Here is a 23,870-nt window from a genome sequence, read left to right on the forward strand (position 1 = left end):
TGGAGACTTTAGGACTGTATACTTCACTTCTTTTGTTTTTTGCCTCATCCCCCATAATCCCCTGGAAACTATTGTAGGTTACTACACTCTTATTAAATGGAATACCCAAATAGCGAGAGAGCCTGTAGATTAAGTATTTCTAATGTTTAATTAGAACACCTGTTACCCTGGAAAATCTGGAAGCTGTGCAATGTCGAAATAACATACCATAACTAATATTTAAAATTGGACATCTTCAAAGTGCTTTGTAGACACTAACATCTCTAGTTGTTCCCATTCTCAGAGTCCATTTTGATGGTGTTTGAGGACAACGAACGCATTACTGCATAGAACAGGATGTGCTTTTTTTATTTGGTTTTTCTTATAGTATTTAGAGGCTGGCCTTGAGTTTCCTGCATTAGAGTAATGCCAAACGTTATGGTGAAATACATCAATTACTTAAGTGAAGCTGTGGGAATTGAAGGGTAAAAGCATTCCTAAGTGATATTGAGTACAGTGCTTTCTTTAGTTGTCCTCATGACATCAAAGAACAAAACTGATCATACCTTTCGTTTTTATCTGACAATACCAATACTATTTTCAGAAAATCAACATAATTAAACACAATATGTTTTAACTGGTTTTCAGTGTGGTTTTTTTTTCCTCCTTTCTCTGTGGTACCAATCACCATCTTTAAATTCAGCATATATTTTCAGAATAACGTGGCTAATTCGCCATAACACACAATAGTAGTATGGCTATTTTTGTGGGTACTACTTCAGAACTGGTTTGACACCATGGCTCTATATATACTTTTTGACTTGGGTCCACTGGAACTGCACATGGTAGTTGTGGTGTGGGCGCACATTCGATTTTACGTGGTGACATCGCTATATTCTGTCATTTATAGTCTTTTTGACTGCTGTTGCACACTGAGCTGAAGTTTCCAGAAAACTGTCCACAGTGACTCCAAGATCTTTCTTGAGTGCTAATGGCTAATTTAGAATCCATTATTTATATATGTAGTTTGGATTTTTTTTCTAACATGCATTATTACTTTGCTTTTACCTGTAATTTTGTTGTGGATGCACAGGTTTGTAAGATGCCTCTGTAATACTTTACAGCTGTATTTGGACTTAAAAAATGTATTCAACATAGTTAACATCCACAGACTGCACTGCTTCATTCTTCACTCCAATTTTCAGATCATGAATGAATTATTGTGAACAACACAGCCCTCGTATAGATCCTTGGGGGATTTTGGACAGAGCATTTTGAAAGATGACCATTTTATTCCTACTCTTTGTTTCCTGTCTCTTAATCTGTTACTAATTCATGAGAGGACTTTCCCTGTTACCCCATATAACTCCCTTATTTTGCTTAGGAGCATTTGGTAAGAGACCTCATCAATAGCTGTCTGAAAATCTAAGTGCAGTATTTTAACCTTGATTGCCCTGGTCCACATGCTGATTGACACTTACTAATTGATTTAGGCATGATTTGCCTTCACAAAGACCATGGTAACTGTCTTCTCCAGCAAATTGTGTTTATATGTATGCCCGATTCTGTTCCTGACTGTAGTTATTACCAATTTGCCTAGTATCAGAGTAAGATTCATAGGCCTGTGATTGCCAGAATCTCCTCTGGAGTCTTGTCACCACCTTCCAGTCATCTGATACAGAAGCTTTTTCTCAGCAATAGGTGTACAATAATGCATATGAAATCCTTCAGAACGTAAGTGCCATGGGTCCTGTCTATTTCTGTTCAATGTAATTTGTTCAGTATATGTTCTCATTATGCATCAGTTTACAAAAGTGCTTCAGATTTATCACCCAGAAAGGATAGCTCTTTTGTAGGTATTTTCCCTACGTCCTCTGCAGTGAATACCATTGCAGTGAATTCATTTAACTTTTCTGCAATGACCTTGTCTTCCTTCTGTGCTTCATTAGTGCTTTTGTCATTTTAGTGGGCCCATTGCCTGTTTTGGCAGGCTTCTTGCTTCTGATGTACTTTAAAAGGTTATTGCCATTAGCTTTTGCATCTTTGGTAAGTTGCCTTTGAAATTTTTTCTTGACCTGCCTTATTATACATCTACAGTTAACCTGTCAGTTTGCACCTTCCTGATATTCTTGCTAAGATTTGACTTCCAAATCTTAAAGGATGCTTTCTTGCTTCTGGCAACTGCCAGGCTCCATTACTCTGCCACCATGGCTCAGGCATAGTACTTTTGGTCCCCTTGTTATCTTTTATGATTTGATGTACACATTGAGCGTTTTTTAAATAGCCCCCTTGTTGCTTCAGGCCATCTACTCTTGTAACAGGTTCTTTCAATTTCCATCCAATGAGCACCATTTTGTATTTGTAGGTCGACTTTTTACAGTGAACTATGCACAGGTATTTTTCAGTTTTGGTTTCTATTTTCCTCCGTAAGGTTGTTAAACTTAACTACATTATAGTCACTATTACCAAGTGTCAGAGTGGTAGCCATGTTAGTCTGTGTCTTCAAAACAACAAGAAGTCCTGTGGCACCTTATAGACTAACAGATATTTTGGAGCATAAGCTTTCGTGGGCAAAGACCCGCTTCATCAGATGCATGAGTCAAGTGGTTTACCAAGTGGTTCAGCCATAGTTACCTCTTGGATGAGATCCTGTGCTCCACTTAGGACAAAATCAAGAACTACCCGTTCCTTTGGGGATTCTAGGACTAGCTACTCCAAGAAGCATTATTTATGGTGCCTAGAAATTTTGTCTCTGCATCACTGCCAGGTAATATAATGCTAAGAGCCTTTCTAGCCTCTTTTTACATTTCACAATCACTGTTATCATCCTGTTCAGGTGGCTGGTAATATATTCCATGCCTGAATAAAGAGTATTGAAATAAATTTATTTTTATACATAGACATTTTATGGTATAGCTCCTTTCATTTAAGATTTTTGCCTTATTTGACACTTGCTTTCTTAAATGTATAATGTCCCATTGGTAGAGATGACTTGCTCTGTATGTTCATGCCCTGGTATCATCATGTCCCATTGGTTATTCTCATTTCACCATGTTTCTCTGCCCTGTTTTATATACTCGTGTAATGCCAAGCACACTAGTTCACTCATCTTTGTATTTTTAAACTTCTATAAGCACTTGTGGCTATATTGTGTCACTATTCGGTTTCTTGCCTTCATTGTTATGTTTAAATGTGACTCTTACTTTGTGTGATTGGCTGTTCTTTACTAGCTTCTACCTGCGCTTTACCAACTTCTTTCCTATACTCAGTACGACGATGTACATAAATTCTTCCCTAAGGAATGTCTTTGTCTGACCTGTGGGTTCCCTCTGTACTTAGCAAATACTCAAAGTACACATGCTTTGTTAGAATTGTCCATTTACATAACTATTTGAATTCCTAAGTTCACTGTTTCTTTTTAAAGCTATTTATAGAAGCAGCAAAAGCTGCCAAAAGTTCTACAAACAGAAGAATGATGCTCTGAGCTATTTATTTCATGAACAGAAAACACAAATGGCTGTGGGATAACCAGAATGTACTACTTCAATGAACATTTTTGAAGAAACGAAGGGTCCTGTGGCACCTTATAGACTAACAGAAAAGTTCTTCTTCGAGTGTCCCCGTGGGTGCTCCACATTAGGTGTTGGGCTCGCCCGGCGCCGCAGATCAGATCTTCCAAGCAGTTTCTGCCGGACCGCGCATGCGCCGGTGCGCACCGCTCCCTTGCGTGCTCCTGGCCACGTGTGCGATCCGGTCCCCGCCAGTTCCTCTTAACCGCTGTCGGCTGCAGACGGAATCCGACTAGGCTACGGCCAAGTTAGCGTATTCAATGGTTTTAGCTGTTTCCTTTAAAGTTTTCAAGTTCTTAGTCTATTGTTAGGTTAGCCAGTTGTTATTTTCCAAAAAAAAAAAAAAAAAAGAAACAACAAGCGGGACGGAATTCAGTCCAGTCCTAGTAACAAGCGGAGCACCGGAGGCCAGGAGCCTAGGGCCATTAGCCCTCCTGCCGCGGCAGGCTATCCGAGAGGGGGAAAACAGCACAGAGAAGGTGCTAAGTACCCCATTAACAACTAAAAGACTCACCAACAATGTCCTCTTCAGGATTCAAGAAATGTGAGTCTTGCCGAGAGGCAATGCCAGCGTCTGATGGGCACAGTCACTGTATAAGGTGCCTTGGGGAGTCCCATGTCACGCAGAAATGCTCCTTCTGTGCAAAATTAACAGCCAGAGCAAGGAAGGACAGGGAGATGCGGCTTAAAATGCTGCTATTCGACAAGGCCCTCCAGCCAGACGTGCCGGAGCGGCCGCAGCAGGAGGGACCCTCCGGGGCCCATAAAAGGAAAGCTGCCTCCCTCACCCCATCAGCGCAAAAATGGAGGAAGGTCTCCCCAGCCCGATCCCTGCCTGCAGCAACAGTGAGCAGGACGGGAGGAGCACAGAGTCCCCAGCCGCAGCAACAGCTGATCGGCGGCGGCACGGAGAGCCACGTGGAGGCGGCTCATCCTCCGATGATCAAACAGCCACCCCACACCGCAGGCAGGGCGGCGGCTAAACAAGCGCCGGTACCGGCGGCACCGCAGGCAGCGGCACTGACCCCCGGGGAACTGGCGGTGCAGAGCGCGCAGGCACGCAGCCTGCAGGCACTGGAGGACACCGCCCGCGCGGCACCGCCCATGAGCGTGCTGAGCGCGGTGCAGACGGGGCCGAGATCCCCTGCACGTCGGGGGGCGGAGCCACCCCCTCAAGGGAGGGGGAAGGCTGCACAGAAAACAAGGCACTGCAGCCCCTCTCCAGACAGGGCTGCAGAGTTGCTTTCTCTCAGCCCTCCCCTCATGCTGCAGACTCCAACTAGAAGGCAGGGGTCCCCCCTAGCCTACCCGGAGCCCCCGTCTCCATTTTTACAACCAGACTCGCCCTGGCTGGGACCACCTTCACCCTTCTTGGGGTTTGAGCTGCTGGAGTACTATCACAAATCGCTCTCTCCAGTGTCCCAGGTCTCTCGACGATCTCACTCCCCCAGACGCAGGGGGTACGCACCAAGGGAGTGGTCCAGGTCACCTTCCCAAGAACAGTGCCCATGCTGCCATGGTCGTCCCTATCACACGGGGCATAGACACCAGCGGCAGTCTACCAGGGAAAGATCCCCACAGACGGTCCCGTATCCCCGAGGGCAATCGCGAACGGGGACAGAGACTCAAGTATCTCAGGGGGAACTGGTTATGGAACCCCGAGATTTTCCCTTGCAAGCTTCCAGCAAGCGGATGTACCATCACCAACAGGAACCGGAAGGGTCCAGAGAGGCGTATTCTAGTGGTTCCTTGCTCTCCTCCCTGGACGAGGCTACGGCCCCGAGGGACGTCCATCCTCCGGACAATCTCAAACAGTTTCAAGAGCTGTTTAAAAGGGTGGCCTTCACGCAAGGCATCCAGACAGCAGAGGTGCAAGAGAAACACCATAAGCTCCTCAAAAATCTGAGACCTCCGGCCTCCTCCAAAATAGCAATACCGCTTGACGAAGCAATCTTGGAGTCCGCCACTATGATATGGCAGACCCCTGCGACTATTCCGCCTGTCCACAAGAGAGCGGACAAGAAATACTTCGTGCCGGCGAAGGGCATGGAGTTCCTGTTCAGCCACCCACAACCAAATTCCTTGGTGGTAGAGTCGTTGCAGCAAAGATCAGACATCTCAATTCAAGACGGGGAACAGACAAAGATGCCAAGAAGCTAGAGCTGTTCGGCAGAAAGGTCTACTCCTCTTCCACACTACTGTTGTGAATGGCAAATTACGCAGCGCATCTAGCGAACCACAATTTCGACAACTACACTAGGTTAACCTCCCTCATGGACTCGCTTCCAGAGGACAAGAAACCGGTGCTCAAGGCCATCGTGCAGGAAGGCTACGCGGCCTCGAGGACAGGAGTTCAGATCGCCCTGGATGTTGTGGACACAGCAGCACGCTCCACAGCTACGGCAGTGGTGATGCGAAGGGAGTCCTGGCTCCAGACTTCGGGTATACCGAGGGATCTGCAGGCAAAGATTGTCGATCTTCCCTTCGACTCGCAGAAGCTGTTTGCTGAATCAACTGACTCGGTCCTTCATTCCAGTAAAGTTTCAAGAGCCACACTTAGGACCCTGGGGATTTACATCCCTCCATACAGAAAGAAAAAGTACTACCCTCAACAAAGACGGTACGAGTACCAGCAACAGCGTCCCCAGTACCACAGGGGTTACGAGCAAGGGCGACATCAACAGCACCAGCAGTACAGAACTCCCAGGTGACGTTCCCAACAGAGCCATGCGTCCTCGGGGCAGGGCCAAAGGCCACAAGTTTGACACACAGATCCAGGGCTGCACCATCACTACCATCGCACAAGGTCATCTGAAGCGGTTATTCCACCATCGCCTCCGACCATTCTACGACCAGTGGCAAAGGATCACCACAGACAAATGGGTGCTGGAGAACATAGCCACGGGGTACGCCATCCCCTTCCAGTCGCTCCCACCGCCACGACCTCCACCCAGACCCCACCTCCAGGAGGCCTCCCACGTAGCAAGTCTCAAGCAGGAGGTAGACCATCTTATGGTCATAGGGGCAGTGGAAAGAGTGCCGGAGCAACTGCAAGGGAAAGGGTTCTGCTCGATGTACTTCCTCACGGAGAAAAAGACAGGAGGCTGGAGGCCCATCTTAGATCTTCGAGGCCTCAACCAGTACCTGCGCAAGCAACGCTTTCGGATGATCACAATTGCCTCCATCCTTACGGCACTAGACAATGGAGATTGGTTCGCAGCCCTCGACTTACAAGACGCGTATTTTCACATAACTATCCATCCGGCTCACCGATGATTCCTCTGGTTCATGGTAGGCAAAGAACATTTTCAATACAAGGTCCTACCGTTTGGCCTCTCCTCGGCCCCCAGAGTCTTCACCAAGACCTTGGCAGTGGTGTCAGCCTATCTGCACAGACAGGGGGTATTTATATTCCTGTATCTGGACGACTGCCTACTCAAAGGGGCCTCGAAGGAGGAGGTACTACGCATGATACGCGTCATAGCAGGCACGTTCTCTTCGCTCGGCCTGGTTATCAGTCTGGCAAAATCAAAGGTAGACCCCACACAGGACATAGAGTTCATAGGGGCACGCATAAATTCTATTACAGCGAGAGTGTATCTACCAGAGACACGCTTTCGGGCCATCGGCTCCCTCATGCAAGTCATCACCTTCAGCCCTGCGGTGCCAGTTCTGACGTGCTTACAGCTGCTGGGCCACATGGCAGCAGCGACGTTCGTAGTACAGAACGCCAGGTTACACATGTGCGGCATGCAGCACTAGCTGGCGAGTGTATACAAACCGGCGGCACACACCGTTCACAGGGTGGTGTCGCCCACAACAGAGGTGCGCAAATCCCTGCGATGGTGGGTAAACCCCAAGAACTTGCTAACAGGGGTACCCTTCCACCAACCACAAATATCGGTTTTTCTTACTACAGATGCCTCCCTCATAGGGTGGGGAGCACACATGGGCGAAGAGGTGACGCAAGGGCTGTGGTCCTCCACAGAGCAGTCACTGCACATAAATATACTGGAGCTCAGAGCAGTGTTCAACGCCTGGAGACACTTTAGAGACCATATACAAGGCAAAGTAGTTGGGATCAGTACAGACAATACCTCCACCATGTTTTATATAAATTGGCAAGGAGGAGCTCGGTCCCGTGCCTTATGTGCGGAAGCAGTCCGGTTGTGGAACTGGTGCATCGCCAACAATATAACCTTGAAAGCCTCGTACTTATCAGGCGCTCACAATGTGAAGGCAGACCAGCTGAGCAGGCGTTTCGCACTCACGCACGAGTGGCAGATCCGTCCCGATCTGCTATGACCAATTTTTCACACATGGGGTTTTCCCCAGATAGACCTGTTTGCTACTCAACACAACAAGAAGTGCCCAAGATTCTGCTCCAGGGCAGGACTGGGACGGGGGTCCCTGGGGGACGCATTCGCGATCTCCTGGAGGGGCCCCCTGCTTTACGCTTTTCCTCTCACAGTGCTGATCCACAAAATCTTGCAGAAAGCCAGGAGGGAAGGAGCCCGAATGATCCTGATAGTCCCAACGTGGGATCGACAGCAATGGTTCCCCCTACTCCTGCGCGTGTCGGACCGTCCACCGATGCCCCTTCCGGTGGCGCCGGATCTGCTCACGCAAGCCCAGGGGTCCATAGTGCATCCGCACCCCCAAGGCCTGCGACTACAAGTGTGGTTAATCCATGGCTCAGCTCCCTAGAGAGCATGTGTACGGAGGAAGTGCAACAAGTCCTAGAAAGTAGCAGGAGGACTTCCACCAGGAAGACCTACAAGCAGAAATGGACTCGCTTCACGGCATGGTGTTCTACCAAACAGCTAGCCCCCCTTTCGGTGCCTATACCTGTAATCAAGTATCAGAGGGGTAGCCGTGTTAGTCTGGATCTGTAGCAGCAACGAAGGGTCCTGTGGCACCTTATAGACTAACAGAAAAGTTTAGAGCATGAGTTTTCGTGAGTTAACTCACTTCTTCAGATGCATCTGAACTCACTTCTTCAGATGCATCTGAAGAAGTGAGTTAACTCACGAAAACTCATGCTCTAAACTTTTCTGTTAGTCTATAAGGTGCCACAGGACCCTTCGTTGCTGCTATACCTGTAATATTAGAGTATTTACTGGACCTCAAGAGAGGAGGACTCTCACTATCCTCGTTAAAGGTCCACCTTGCCGCCATTTTGGTGTTCAGACACAAAGAGGAAGGGCACACGGTGTTCGCCCATCCCATGGTTACCAGGTTCCTCAAAGGGTTGGTAAACCTATACCCCGCTCGGAAACCGCTTCCACCTTCGTGGAACTTGGACCTGGTGCTTAATGCACTAATGGGGCCATGGTTTCCCTCCGTCTCCTTACGATAAAGACGACCTTTCTTCTCGCAATCACGTCAGCGAGCTTGCGGCAGTTCTGGCAACGCCACCCTGCACTGTTTTTTCCAAGGAGGCGGTAACCATATGGCTGCATCCAGCCTTTGTTCCTAAAGTTTCTTCTGAGTTTCATATTAACGAACCTATTGTTTTACCCTCGTTTTATCCAAAGCTTCATAACTCTAACAAAGAGGCGCGCCTACACCACCTGGATGTGAGGAGGGCACTAGCCTTCTATATAGACAGGACCAAGTCCTTCCGGAAAACGGATAGACTCCTAGTCTCTCTCGCTCCCAAATCGAAAGGAGAAGGTCTCTCTTTGCAGAGAATCTCGAAGCACATCGTATCCTGCATAAAAATGTGCTACGAACTCAAAAAGACTCCTTTACTGGCCACTCCCAGGGCTCATTCCACTAGGGCGGTGGCGGCATCAACAGCCTTTTTCAAGGGCGTTGCGATAAAAGAGATTTGCAGAGTGGCGACCTGGTCATCCTATGACACCTTCGCCAAACATTACGCCCTTCACAGGGTATTCCAAGAGGATACCCATCTCTCGACAGCGGTCCTCTCGGGGACAAGCTGTACATGATCCGATTACCCACCTCCTATCTTGGGTTACTGCTGGGTAGTCACCTAACGTGGAGCACCCACGGGGACACTCGAAGAAGAAAGAAAAGTTACTCACCGTAGTAACGGTGGTTCTTCGAGATGTGTCCCCGTGGGTGCTCCACCACCCGCCCATCCTCCCCGCTTCGGATCTCTGTTAGTGTTTTGCAGGAGCACCCGAGGCGGTTGGTCAAGGAACTGGCGGGGACCGGATCGCGCACGTGGCCAGGAGTGCGCAAGGGAGCGGTGCGCGCCGGCGCATGCGCGGTCCGGCAGAAACTGCGTGGAAGATCTGATCTGCGGCGCCGGGCGAGCCCGACACCTATTGTGGAGCACCCACGGGGACACATCTCGAAGAACCACCGTTACTACGGTGAGTAACCTGTCTCTTTGAGCTTGAGCTTTTGTGAGCAGAACCTCACTTCAGTGTACCAAACATGCTGACATCTTTATCTTCGCCTTTCTGTACACAAACAGTTGTATTTTTACAGTAGCAGCCATGTTATCCAGCACTGGGAAAACCAGCACACCCAGCTGGCGTCCCCACTCAACTAACTGGGAAATTTGATTATCTGACAATCTCTGTTCGCCAGGGTTACTGGATAAACTTCTACTGCAGTGGTTTTCAGCCCGTGTTCCTGCTGCATACTGGTGTGCTGTGAGAACTCTCCAAGTGCACCCTGAAATTTCATCAGTTTCCCCTCCTTATGTCCTTTGCAGAGCAACCACTGGAGGGAGGGGGGAATTGATGATCTCCCCCCCTGCCCCTCACTGGCAGGGAGCTCGCCCCCCACTTCCTACTATGGCAAGGGGGAGGGAAGGCAGGAGCCTTTTGGAGCTGGGATGTGGTTTAAATGCCACGTCCTGGTGCCAGTAGGCTGGCAAGAAGGGGAGCCTGCTTTCAGTGGTGATTCGTTTACTCAACGTCTCTAACAGAGGGTTGAGCAGATTTTGAAAACGTATCTCTGCTCACTGTCGAAAACCGTGTGTTCTGTGGCGGATTTGAAACTTTAATGCATTTGATCCTTGTTTAGGTTGTTGAATGCCTACTGCATTGCACACCTCTCTAGTAAGACTGTAATCATAGTAAATGTAAGTAAATATGACTTTAATGAGCAATTGATTCAGATGGAAAAAAGTGAGTGTGGTGTGCAGTTGTTTCACTCATTGAAGTGTGCCAGGTTACTGAAGAGACTGGGAACCACTTTTCTACTTGACTTGTTCAGCTTAAACTGCTGCTGGTATTGGTGGTGGTACCCTTTTGAAGGGCTTGAGAAAGGGAGTAGTAAACAATGACACTTCCTAATATAAAGTGGTGTCAAATGTACATACTGTGGTGGTGAGGAAATTTAGTATTATGATAAGCGTCAAACACCCTTATTAGATTTCAGAGGCTCATAGTGCTAGACTGTACATGCGCAGTTCAGAAAGATTATCCCTGCCTCAAAGGGTGTTAGTCTAGAAGATGGAGAACATTTATTTTCCTGTGGTAGGAATATTGTTCACTCTGAGGCTATTGCAAACATTAGAAAGCTGAGACTAAATCAGAGACAGCTATGAAGTTTTCCAGGGGTGTTCTGATGCTCTTTATCCTATGGGTAAAAGAAGCCACACCCTTAACCTGTCGTAGGAAATTTACTTTAGAGCCATGGGGTGTACGCAATGGCACTATAGCAATAAACCTTGATTATTCTAAATGTTAACAGGGTGGGTGTTATAAAGATTAAACACACAGGGTCTTTTCAGGGGGACAAGGCACTATGCCATGTTTATTATAAGAACACAATTTGATTGATAACCAATATCTAATCTCTCTCTCTCACTCTGATGCACTTCAGTGTTATAAGCAGAACGTTACCCAAAGGCCTTCCCATCTCACCCCGTTTTATAGGCTTCAAGTTAGATGTAAGCCTATGGGTCCTGCTGTGTCATGCTACCTCATTGTTTAGACATGACTTTCATCTTGTCCTTAATGGGACTTTGTTCTTTTCTCTTCGGCGTGGATCTTTTTCTCACCTTTAGGGTGTCCTCTGCACTCTTCAGCCACCGAGGGAGAAATGGTGTTTGACCATCAGGACAGGCTGGTCTTGAGGCTCCATCCCAGCACACGTAGCCCATTCACACATCTAATACAATTCATACCCTATTCACACATCTCCTACAATAAAGTTTGTTTCAACAGAGCCTTATAAAATGGAGTATGTTATCAAAATGGATCCGTGGTTACAATATGGAGTCAGGTATTGGTTTACAGGGGTACATATTACAACATAACGTGGATTACAAATATAAATCAATAATATTCTGAATGCATCTACCTGGGTTTCATAGGAATATCTTTATCATATGAAGATTTAATACAATATTTTAAACAGTTTCAGTTTTTACTAATTAATCCTACATATGGAGGGAGGGTGGGGGGAGAAGATTGGAGAAAGATCCTGATCATTGGTTTGTGAAATAGTCTCCTTAGAAATGATGGGACTTTCACCCTCACACAAGGCACTTCAGGCTTGTCTAGACAAAGCTGTAGAGGAGAGGGCAATCTTGCAAGAAGGGAGTGAGGGAGAAAGATGAGTAGCAATAATTCCATAGATCTTTATCCGGTTAATGTAATCCTTGGAGATATTCTCCTCTCCACGGTACCAATGGCCTTTTCACCATCAGCAGTGGTGTACAACTATGTTGTCCTTACTTATCCATTTGGAATGTGGCTTTGGACAGTCCGTCCTCCATGGCCAGGTTAAGGTTCAGACATTTTGTTTGATTTAGGTCTGTTCTTTTAAACTATTGATCTTAAAAATGCCTATATTCTGCAAAGCATTTACCTAAAGAAAAGTAAGTGTGGAGCCAGATCACAGTAAGTATTTTGGATATTATGGACATAAGTTGCTCTAAGCAGAGATCACACTGGAAAGTGTGAGTCTTAAAGTATAGCTGGTGCGTTGTACTCTTGCGTGAATTGCTGTCTGCTTGTTTAGATTATGATTGTAAAAAAGTAGGAATTTTTAGTGGATTTTTACAAGCATGTTTCAAAAGCTTTCTTGGGAGCTGCATCTGCAGTAGCAAGCACAGTTGGAAAATCTGGCCCTCTTTTAAAAGAGCGCGTGGAGCATCTATACACAATGTGCCCTTTCGGAAGGAAATTGGAGGAATGCAGTGCAGCTTTTGAAAGCTCTCCTCTGGTCCTGTATTAGGAAAAGTGCCCCCTTTCAAAAGACTCTTTCAAAAGAAGGTGTGGCTGCAGGCAGCTCTTTCAAAGGAGGAGTCCTTCATGGTGCCAGCCAGCTTGGGTGTGGAGACACACTGGCCAGTAGCAGCAGGGCTCTATGGTTTCTGTGTCCGGTGCATCTAAAGCTGTATGGGCCCAGAAAATCCGTGGCATGAAGCTGAGAGCATACTGGCAGCAAAGGCACATGCCTGAAGCCTCTTGCCCTCACAGCCACCCCTAGAACAACAGAAAATCACCGTGGCCAGGAGCCAGCTGCTGCAGGAGCCCCAGGAGCCTCCTACACAGGGATTTCAGGACACCAGACAGCCCCCGGAAAAGCAGGCACCCTCCTAGACTGAGTCAGAGCTCAGAGACCTCCTTGGGCTCCAGAAGGAGGAGGAGGAGGTGGTCCTCTGCGAGATGGGTGGCAAGTGAAGGAACGTGGCAGCTTTTGGCTGGCCCGGGGACTCCCTGCCCGCACCCCTGACCAAGTGAGGAGCAAGGTCAAGGAGCTACGGCAGGGGTATGCTTGGGACCGGGGCTTCACCAGCTGCTCAGGGCAGGCCCCTACTACGGGGAGCCCAGGAGCCTCCTGGGGCCTCAGGACAGCTCACTGCCACATGCAGTTCTCAGCACAGCGACAGATGAGCCGCACCCAGAGGATGAGGGTGAGCCAGGACCCCAAAGCAGTCCCAGACCACCAGGCACCAAGCCAAAGCTGCTGTCCAGGGACAGCAACAATGGGGAGCTGCTCACTGACCTACGATTGTGGTCATCAAGCTGGCCAAGGCCAACAGGATGTCGCTGGACCTTTTGGTGAAGGACCCTCTGGTAGGTACCCCGTGGGGCACGCACCCCGGCTCCCAGGACGGGGCTCCACAGCTGCCAGCAGGCCACCTACACACCCAGTGAACCCCTACCAAACACATCCCAGATGGCTATGCCCTCCAGCACACTGCAGTGGCCACTGGTGACACTGAGCACCGGCCTCATAGACTGCACCATCAGCTGCACACTTGGGGATGAGGTGGGTAGGGCTGTGTTACCCCCTGGCCACCGTGCTGTTGAATGGGGAGCTGGGGGTCAGTGCTCACAGAGGGGTGAGGGGCACAGCGCCCAGGTCGGTTGCTCCCTTTCCATCCTGGCAGCCATGCCACACGAGAGCTGGGAGAGTCCCGACTGATATATGATCCCGGACAGACCGGCGGAGGTGGGTGCCCATTTCCTCTCCCCTCCTTCCACCTCCAAACAGCACCATGACAGGGCCTCACCAGGAGGGTGTGGCTGCACTTCCTGGAGGAGGACACCATCTGCCTCCAGGCAGAGATGGTGGTGTCCTCCAGGTGGATGCACCGCTACATCAAATTCCTCCTAAGGGAATGCCTGGTCCTGCTGCTCTCCCCGCCCCACCCCCCAGCCCTTCCTCCAGTGCCCTCACGTGGCCCTAACTCCTGGTGCTTCCCACCCCATCTCAGCCCCACCAGGGACCCTAAACCAGGGGTATGTGGGGTTCCTGGGGCAGATGTGGCTTGTGACTCCTTCCACCCCTGCCCTGGATTGGTTTCCGCACCTTTCCCCAGCACTCCCTTGTGCATAGTTTACCCGTTTCCTTCTGTAAATAGTTATTTCCAACGTTTGTTCAAATCACTGAATTCATAGTTTTGGGTAAACAGTTTATTTGCGCACCATTCCCATGTCCTGTGCTCTTGCTGGGGGGACTGTGAGGGACATGTGTATGGGGGAGCCTGTGTGGGGTGGATTGGGGAGGTCACTGGGACTGTGGGAAAAGGTCTCCTAGTGTGCGCCTCCCTGAAGCAGTCCCCATCCCGATGTGCCTGGTGACTAGGGACAGCGTATGGCTGTTCGTACCCAGGGTTGGACTTGGCCGCCCACCCCTGCACGAAGGCCTCGCCCTTGCCCTCCACTACACTGTGAAGGACATTGTTCAGGCCAACCTCCAAGCATGTGAGGAGGCACCACCACTGGCCCTTCAGGCATGCAAGGCCCACTCGACTGCGTTGCGAGCTGCATTTAGTCTGGTGTTAAAAATCTGCTGGGCAGAGTCGGGGTGGCCAGTGTAGGGCCATATCAGCCAGGGCTGCAGGGGGTAAGCAGCATCTGTCACCATCCAGAGGGGCATGATGACATCCCCAGCCTGGAGCTCCCACTGTTGGACGTGTGTCCCAGCCTGCATGCACCGGCAGAGGCCAGAGTTCCAGAACAGAGGCGTTGTGTGTCTGGCCTGTCCACCCAACATAAACCTCCATGAAGCAGCCCTTCTAGTCCACCAGCACCTGGAGCACTACCGAGTGGTATCCCTTTTGGTTCACGTAGCTGCCTGCCCTGTGTTCTGGGGTGCGGATGGGGATGTGCATCTCGTCCAGGGCGCCAAAGCAATGCAAGAAGCTTAAGTGCAGCGAATCCCATGATGGTATCCCCCACATGGATGACCCTGCGGAGCAGCATTGCGTTGATGGTGCGGACGACCTGCAGAGGAGGCTGGGCATGTGCTCTCGTGAGGGCCTGTTGGGGTGCCTGGCCCCTCCTCCCAGGTTCCCCTTGCCTGGGAGGCCCCTCCCTGTAGCAGGTGCATGACCCAAACATGCCTTACGTCCATGGTGACAGCCCTGATGGTGGCCTTGTCCACTCCAAACTGATGCCCCACTGACTAGTAGCTTTCTGAGGTGGCCAGTTTCCAGATGGTGATGGCAACCCTCTTTTTGAGAGGGAGGGTGGGCCACATGTGGGTGTCCCAGAGTATTGGGGTGGGACTGAGCCAGTGGCAGAGCTCCTGGGAGGTCTGTTTGCTCACGTGGAAGTTCTGGACCCATCTGGCATCATCCCAGTCCCCCATCACCAGCAGCTCCCACCAGTTGGAGCTTCTGGGATGGCGTCAGGGCACTGGGGGGTGGCACTGTCAGGCTCCCAGGTGGAGGGGCTCCAGTGCCCTGGCAGGGGGCGGGGGGGGGGCTTGCCCCCAGGAGGAGGTGGAAGGGCAGCCATGACTACCATGGTAGGTGGCTGACCGTGGTGGCCAGGAACATCAGCTCTACTGCCAAAAGTTGCTGAAGGGGATCCATCGGACGTGGGTGACCATTGGGTCCCTGCAAAGGCTCTGCAGGGCATGTAGCGGCTCTGCTGGCCTCAGCGTGTGCAGGACAGGGGTGTTTGGGAAGAGCCCTTTAAGGGAGTGGTTGGCTGCAGGTTCTGGAAAGGCTTGTCAGCCATGCGACCCAATCCATGGCATTTCCTGGACCGCTCTTTTAAAAGGCGCCTGTGAATGTGGGGACAGCGTCTTTCAAAAGGGCTGCGCAGTCTTTTAAAAGAGAGGATTGCAGGCTTGATCTGCTTTTTGCGTGTAGACACAATCTTTCGAATGGTACCATCTGAACGTTTGCCTTTCGAAAGACTCACTGTAGTGCAGACGTAGCTTTAGTGAAAAATGAGTTGTAGTATGTCTATGTTGCCTCTTCCTCTTCCTCAGTGTGAAATCTGCTGTGTACCTAGGTGGTACTGTAGTTGTTAAATAAAACAGTGGTTTTGTTGTCATAGCTTGAGCTCTGAGGTTCCTTCCATTTTGTACCTAGCTCACGTTAACTACAGTTTAATTCTTTTTTTAATTTATTGCTTATTTAAAGAATATTTTTCTCTCCTAGGGGAGTGATGCAGTATTATTTCCTTGGTGTTAAGCAAACTGGGAATTCTGCATTCAAGAGATTAAACTCTCAAATTCGTATTTCTAGTCAATGTTGTACAAAACAAACAAGTGCGTTAGTTCTATTTTCCACTCAACAGTCGTTTAAAATTTGTTCTACAATTAGGACAAAGTGAAAGCTGGCTGCCCAGATGCTTTATAACTACTTAGAATGGAACCTGTATGGCAAGTCTGGTTTGTTTTACTCATAGCTCTTAATTTTTTTTTAAAAGGCACATAACACCAGAGAAGTTTTATGTGGAAGCTTGTGATGATGGAGCTGATGACGTTCTTGCCATTGACAGAGTCTCCACAGAGGTCACGCTTACAGGTACACTTTTAACAAGCACTAGGCAAGTCCAGTAAAAAGTAGCGATAAAGCACAATGAGCTGTCTAAATACTATTTCAAAGCTGAATGTCATGGTTCTTCAGATAGTTTATGTGAATATCACTAATAATTGTGGTACCTTAAGTCTCTCTTTCAGCTTACTTGTGATGTGGAGGGGTTTTTTGTCTGTTCTTTAGATTGGATATCAACTTGCAATAGCAGAGATCCAAAATGTGCTGCGTGCTTTTGATTATTTTTGGTAAAATTAACATTTTAAAATATTCAGTAATAATTTTTTCTGCAGATCAAAATGTAGCTTTTATTGGAAAAATAATTATAAGATTATTTGTATCTGTGTACTAAAAAGTGTGTGGTGAAAATTATACATTGCATAACTAATTTGGGGCCCCACACACACACACACACACACACAACCGTACCATTGCATTCATTTGAAATGTTGACTTATTCATGCTAATTAGGACTGATGCCACAGTCTGGACTCCAGCACAGGAAAGATGAACGTCATACAAATGTGCTTCTGTAGCTTCCAAGAGCTCAATCCATTCAGCTTAACAAAGAGAAGGTTTAATGGGTAGCTTGCATACAGTCTGAGTATCTGCTTGAGGAATACATATTTAATGGTGGCCTGGTCAGACTAGCAGAGAAAGGTATAACGTGATCCATTGGCTGGAAGTTTGAAGTTAGACAAACTCGGACTGGAAATAAGGAGTAAAGTTTTGACAGAATTAATTAAGCATTTGAACAATTTACCAAGGATAAATTGGTAACTTCTAAAGCAGGAGTGGATGTTTTCATAAAATACCTGTTTGAGGAACTATTTTGGAGGAAGTTCTGTGGCCTCTGTCATGTAAGAGGACAGACCTGATGATTAGAGAGAGGTCTCTTCTGGCTTTGCAATCTGTGAATTTAATCAACATGTCTCACTCTTATTTCTATGTGGTTATTCTTTTTCAGCTTTTCCTGAAGCTGTTAAAAGGCTACAGTTCGAGTTGTTTGAGAGCCCTGTGCTATGAGCATGATGTTTTATCTTTGCAAATTGGTGTGGTTTTAACAAACACACGAGTTTGTTTCCCGAGTGAAGACCTGCAGCTTGAAACAAGCCCTTAAATACTGAGCTATGAACTTCACAAAATAGCTTGTTGAAAGTGAACTTGCATGCTCTCTTACTTAGAGGAACTACTACAATACACAGATTCTAATATGAAAAGAAAGTATCTCCTTTCTCTCACTGAGAAGATTAATTTAAAGCCTCTTTTTTCCAACTAAATTTGGACTGTAAATCTTAAAGTATTTTTGTATAAGATTATAACTTTCATCCCATTGAAAAATTACAGTACTGGAATAGCAATTATTGCTTTAGAGCTGTAAGGATTATTTTTTCCAGGTTTCTGCTGTCTATCTTAATCCTTATGTTTCATTAACATATAAACTCTTCAGGACAAGGCATATTGTCCCAGCAGTTGCTTTATAATTTCATTGACCTACAACAATGAATACTCTAGTTCCCTCTTTCCGCCGTCTTCAAACTCAACTATGGGCAGTTAGCTGTGACTTAAATCTAGGAGAACATACAAGCCTGGCTTAAAACTTGAATGATTAATGGTCTTCACAATGACCTCTAAATCTGTTGGCAATCACAGTATAATACTGAAGCTATTTTGGAAGCTGCATCTAAATATCCCAATGTGTCACTCAGGGTCCTATATTCTCTGCCACCCCCTTCTAGCTCTTAGTAGTCGTTGCCTAGAAAACACAATTCAAATGGCATATCTGGCCCTGTTGTTCAGCGTGGATTTGGACTGAAGTGGTGCAGGAGTGCTTCAAAGTGGGAAAGCAGAGTACTGGAGCTTAAGTCTGGTCTTGGGGTCTTGACACACAGAGTTTGGTTCAAAACAGGAAACTCCTTGTTGGGGTTGGACAGTGTCCTGCTGCTGAGTTATTCAGCTAGACTGTCATGTGAATGAGCCTGAATTTCGTCAGTTAGAATGATTCTTGTTGACAAAATAAAATAGAAAGCTTTAATTTCCTATTCTTAAATTCCTTCACCAGCAGGTTTTCAAGCTCTCATGCATTGCCTTTCACTTTTGGGTTTCATTAATGACATATATCATTTGGCTGAAACTTCATGATTAAGTCCAACTTGATCCAACATGTAATCATGAAACAGATGTAGTTTGACAACTTGTTTTTCTGCTTTTCAGTTAAGAAAGATGTTCCCCCTTCAGCTGTTACAAGGCCTATATATGGTATTTTGGGAACAATCCGTCTGGTAGCAGGTAAGGAAAATCAAATACTGTATCTGTGCAAGAAAGTAGGTGAAAATATATTGCTAGAGAAATCTAAAAGACCAGGAGAAAGCATGGGTCATGTGTTAAGGAAACCAGAAATTACAATTTGGATAATCACTTCTTCACTTACCAAAAGTGGCTTTAATACGACTTTTGTCATTTGCATAAATTTAGCTGAAGATCTTTCAAAACAAAAGGAAGGGAAGGTGTCCTATGAAATGTATCTAAATGTTGTAGGAAAGGAGCTAATAGATCAATCTGTCTGCTTATTTTTTAAACGTATTTTTTAGGACCTACAGAAAAGTTTAATTCTCTTCTGTCTTCTGCCTCTTGCTTTTGCACCTGCTATTGGATTGTCTGTAACACTTAAGTAGTTTTTGGTGAAATTAGATTTCAAGTCAATAATGTTGATACACAAAATACTTGAGAGTGACCTGATGCGAGATCAATGTATTTGGTTGTTTAATCGATGGTTATGTTCAAATCTCTTCCCAAATGTAGATTAAGTAAAAGTAAATTAGTTCCACAGGAGTAATTTTGTTCAATGGACAGTAAGACTAAGTTGTATATTCCAAGGTGTAAGCAAGCTAATAAATTGCTGTCTTGCATGGCAACTCTGTTTTATATGTGCGGTTTTTAATTTTTTTTACATTAATCCACAATATCCCATCCTCCATTAGTGGTTTTGGAGGCCTTGTGACAACTATCTTTTAGGACAGGGGTGGGCAAAATAAGACACATGGGCTAGATCTGGCCCACGGCCCAGTGGGAGTCTTGGACAGATTTTTCTACCTGCCCCTCATGCAGATCAAAACACCTTGCTTTGGGGCCATATGCGCTCTGCACACTGTGTACCTGTTGAAGGTGTGGGGAGCTTTGTGTTGGGGTAGGGGCAGCGTGCAATCTTTCAGCTCCATTTGGCTGAAATCTGGCCAATGGGAGCTGCCTGGGCTGCTGTTGTGGTGCAGGCCATGCATGGAGGACACCTCCCTCCTTCAAAGGGCATCCAGAATGCAGAGCACATGACTCCTGCTGACAGCCACTTTGAATGGCATGCAGGGTGTAGCAGGCAGGGATCCTGCTTGATGCTTCTGCTGGGCTGTCGGCTAAGAGCTACCTAAGGTAAAATGCTCCTGGCCAGAGCCTGAACCTGGCACTCCTACCTCTCTCCTGCATCTTTGCCCCAAGTCACAAGCCAAGCCTGCTCCCAGACCCTGCACCCCAACCCCCTGCCCCAGGCCACAGCCTAACCTTCTCCTGCTCAGCTGCTCCAAGTAATAAGCCCCTCCGGATCCTCCACCTCCTATTGCACCCCAGTCCCTACCCTGAGATCCTTTCTACACCCAAGCTCCATGCCTGACCCTGCACGTCGTCCTCCATTAATATCATGAAAGAGTGCTGTTCTTGATGACTTACCAAATTCTTGGAGAGCCCCCCCCCCCCCCCGCCCATCAAAAATAATTGCCCATCCCAGTTTTAGGATAGAAAATAGTGTACCTGTAAGACTTCTACGATGGGTCTCATTTGTTGACAACAGCACACTATCTGTACATATTGCTGATAGGTTCCGCATTCTTCAAACCAGGAGCTCAGTCACTTATCTCTCTATGCATTAACCCCCCGCTCCCCAAAAGATCTGTTTGTGAAGGGTACGGTCTGTACTTGGATCTGGATTGGGTGTTGGCTATCCCGGCTGCACTGTCTTCCTTGAGGCACTGAGATGTTCTTGGCTGATTCAGATGTGCATGTGGGGATGGAGAAATGGGTGCTCAGAAAACAGTGCTTTATCCCAACATGGGGAATTTACAGGAAATCTAATTCATTTGTGGGTTCGTGCTTCCCACCCTTTGTCTTCTGTGGAATCGTGCAACCTCCCTCTGATGGAGGGATTTGGTGGAAACTCCCTAGAAGGGGAACCTCCAAGAATCTTTCTCCCTCTTTCCCCTTCATAATTTTTCTTGGTATAGCCTTGTGCTTGCCATCCTGTTTTCTTGAATTTCTTTATATCTAATTACTCTTGACTGCTACATCTTTATTTTACAGGCAACTATCTCATTGTAATAACAAAAAAGAAAAAAGTAGGTGACTGTTTCAGTCATGCGGTCTGGAAAGCAACTGATTTTGATATCCTCTCCTACAAAAAGACCATGCTGCATTTAACTGATATTCAGGTAGGAGTAGTTTAGTAAAAGAAAAGTAAGGAATGCACAACTAATGAATAATTCTCTGATGCCTTTTCATCTTGAGCTTAATTAAAAAACACCTTCTCAAGGTAGGTGTCTTGGTATTTAAATATACTCTGTAGCTTGTTACAGCAGTTGTTCAGTTTTTTTAAAATACCAGTGGCATTGTAGTTCATCTGCTTTGATTTGTGTTCTTAGACACCTCCATGTTATCTTCTAAATTGCCTTTTATGTATGGCATGTCCTTCCTGAAACAGTCCACACAACCACTACCATCTCCACGTCCAATCCTGTCACAAGATGTACTGCTTCCATGAAACTTACAAGAAACTAGTTGAGTCACCCAACTTCAGGCACTCCCCAAGTGACAAACATCCGTACACGCAAACTAAAGCTCACCTGCAGGCAGCAGGTGGTGATGAGCACCTCGGGTGCTGGCTGGAGGAGCAGGGGGTGGTGGCACAACCAGTGGCTGGAGTGCAGCGTGGTTTTGAAGGGGAAACTGCCACTACTCTTCAGCTGCTGGCTGCATAGCCATCCTCTGGTCCTCCAGCCTGTGGCTGTGCCATTCATTGCTTCCCAGGTGCAGCCCAAGAGGAATGGGGGACAGGGCTGGCCACAGAAGCCAGCACAGAGCCCATGGAGGGGTCCCCAGGAGTCCCCTACATCCTCATTCTCTTCAAATTAAACCTGTTTTTCCTCACGCAGCAGCATTCTAGGCTGGATTTTAAAAAAAAAAAAAAATTCTCTTTTTTTTTTTTTTTTTTTTTTTTTTATTTTAAATATATGTGGTTTCAGCTACATTATGGGTTAAACAGGCTTTTGTGGCCTAGCCTCTGAACCTACCTGCCATTTGTAACGTTGGAACTCAGAAACAAACAACTGACTTACAAACACACTTTTAGAACGCAACCCATTTCTACATTGGGGACTTCTTCTTCGAGTGTCCCCATGGGTGCTCCACATTAGGTGTCGGGCTCGCCCGGCGCCGCAGATCGGATCTTCCAAGCAGTTTCTGCCGGACCGCGCATGCGCCGGTGCGCGCCGCTCCCCCGCGCGCTCCCGGCCATGTGCGCGATCCGGTCCCCGCCAGTTCCTCTTAACCGCCGTCGGCTGCAGACGGAATCCAACTAGGCTAAGGCCAAGTAGTGTATTCAACGGCTTTATCTGTTTTTTCTTAAAGTTTTTTCAGGCACTTAGGCTACTATAAGCTAGCCGGTTGTTATTTTGTAAAAAAAAAAAAAAAAAAAAAAAACAACAACGAACAAGCTAGGAGAGGGACAGCTCAGCCAGTCCCAGTAACAAGCGCCGGAGGCCAGGAGCTAGGGCTATCAGCCCTCCTGCTAAGGCAGGCCATCGGACGGGGAAAACGGCACAAAGAAGGTGCTAAGTACCCACTTAAAAACACAAAGACTCACCAACAATGTCCTCTTCAGGCTTTAAAAAAAAAAAAAAAAAAATGCTGCTTTTCGACAAGGCCCTCCAGCCAGAAGCGCCGGAGCGGCCGCAGCAGGAGGGACCCTCCGGGGCCCTTAAAAGGAAAGCTGCCTCCCTCAACCCATCAGCGCAGAAACGGAGGAAAGTATCTCCAGCCCGATCCCTGCCGGCAGCAACAGCGAGCGGGACGGGAGGAGCAAGCAGCCCCCAGCCGCAGCAACAGCTGATCGGCGGCGGCACGGAGAGCCACGTGGAAGCGGCTCAGCCTCCAATACTCAGCCAGCCGCCCCGCACTGCAGGCAGGGCGGCGGCTAAGCAAACGCCGGTACTGGCGGCACCGCAGGCAGCGGCACCAACCCCCGGGGAACCGGCGGTGCAGAGCGCGCAGGCACGCAGCCTGCCGGCACCGGAGGACACCACACATGCGGCATCGCCCTCGAGCGTGCCGAGCTCGGTGCGGACGGGGCCGGAATCCCCTGTATGCTCCCCAGCCCGATCCCTGCCGGCAGCAACAGCGAGCGGGACGGGAGGAGCGAGCAGCCCCCAGCCGCAGCAACAGCTGATCGGCAGCGGCACGGAGAGCCACGTGGAAGCAGCTCAGCCTCCGATAATCAGCCAGCCGCCCCGCACCGCAGGCAGGGCGGCGGCTAAACAAGCGCTGGTACCAGCGGCACTGCGGGCAGTGGCACCGACCCCTGGGGAACCGGCGGTGCAGAGCGCGCAGGCACGTAGCCTGCCGGCACTGGAGGACACCGCACGTGCGGCACCGCCCTTGAGCGTGCCGAGCTCGGTGCGGATGCCGGAATGCCCTGTATGCCCCCCAGCCCGATCCCTGCCGGCAGCAACAACGAGCGGGACGGGAGGAGCGAGCAGCCCCCAGCCGCAGCAACAGCTGATCGGCGGCGGCACGGAGAGCCACGTGCAAGCGGCTCACCCTTCGATAATCAGCCAGCCGCCCCGCACCGCAGGCAGGGCGGCGGCTAAACAAGCGCCGGTACCACCGACCCCCGGAAAACCGGCGGTGCAGAGCGCGCAGGCACGCAGCCTGCCGGCACCGAAGGACACCGCACATGCGGCACCGACTTCGAGTGTGCCGAGCTCGGTGCGGACGGGGCCGGGATCCCCTGTATGTCAGGGGCGGAGTTACCTCCTCAAGGGAGGGGGAAGACTGCACACAAGAGGAGG

The 23,870-nt window shown here is 48.5% G+C and overlaps 1 protein-coding gene across 1 annotated transcript in view; it reads left to right on the forward strand.

Moving 5' to 3' along the window:
- Nucleotides 1-23,870, forward strand: part of SACM1L (SAC1 like phosphatidylinositide phosphatase) — a 76,666-nt gene that overhangs the window by 9,652 nt on the left and 43,144 nt on the right. Inside the window, exons 2-4 of the mRNA XM_074988252.1 lie at nt 16,658-16,755; nt 18,979-19,053; nt 21,109-21,236. Of these exons, the coding sequence (XP_074844353.1) occupies nt 16,658-16,755; nt 18,979-19,053; nt 21,109-21,236 (301 nt within the window). The remainder of the gene's footprint in view (nt 1-16,657; nt 16,756-18,978; nt 19,054-21,108; nt 21,237-23,870) is intronic.

This window comes from Carettochelys insculpta, chromosome 2 (assembly GCF_033958435.1).
Source record: "Carettochelys insculpta isolate YL-2023 chromosome 2, ASM3395843v1, whole genome shotgun sequence".
Taxonomy (NCBI): domain Eukaryota; kingdom Metazoa; phylum Chordata; order Testudines; family Carettochelyidae; genus Carettochelys; species Carettochelys insculpta.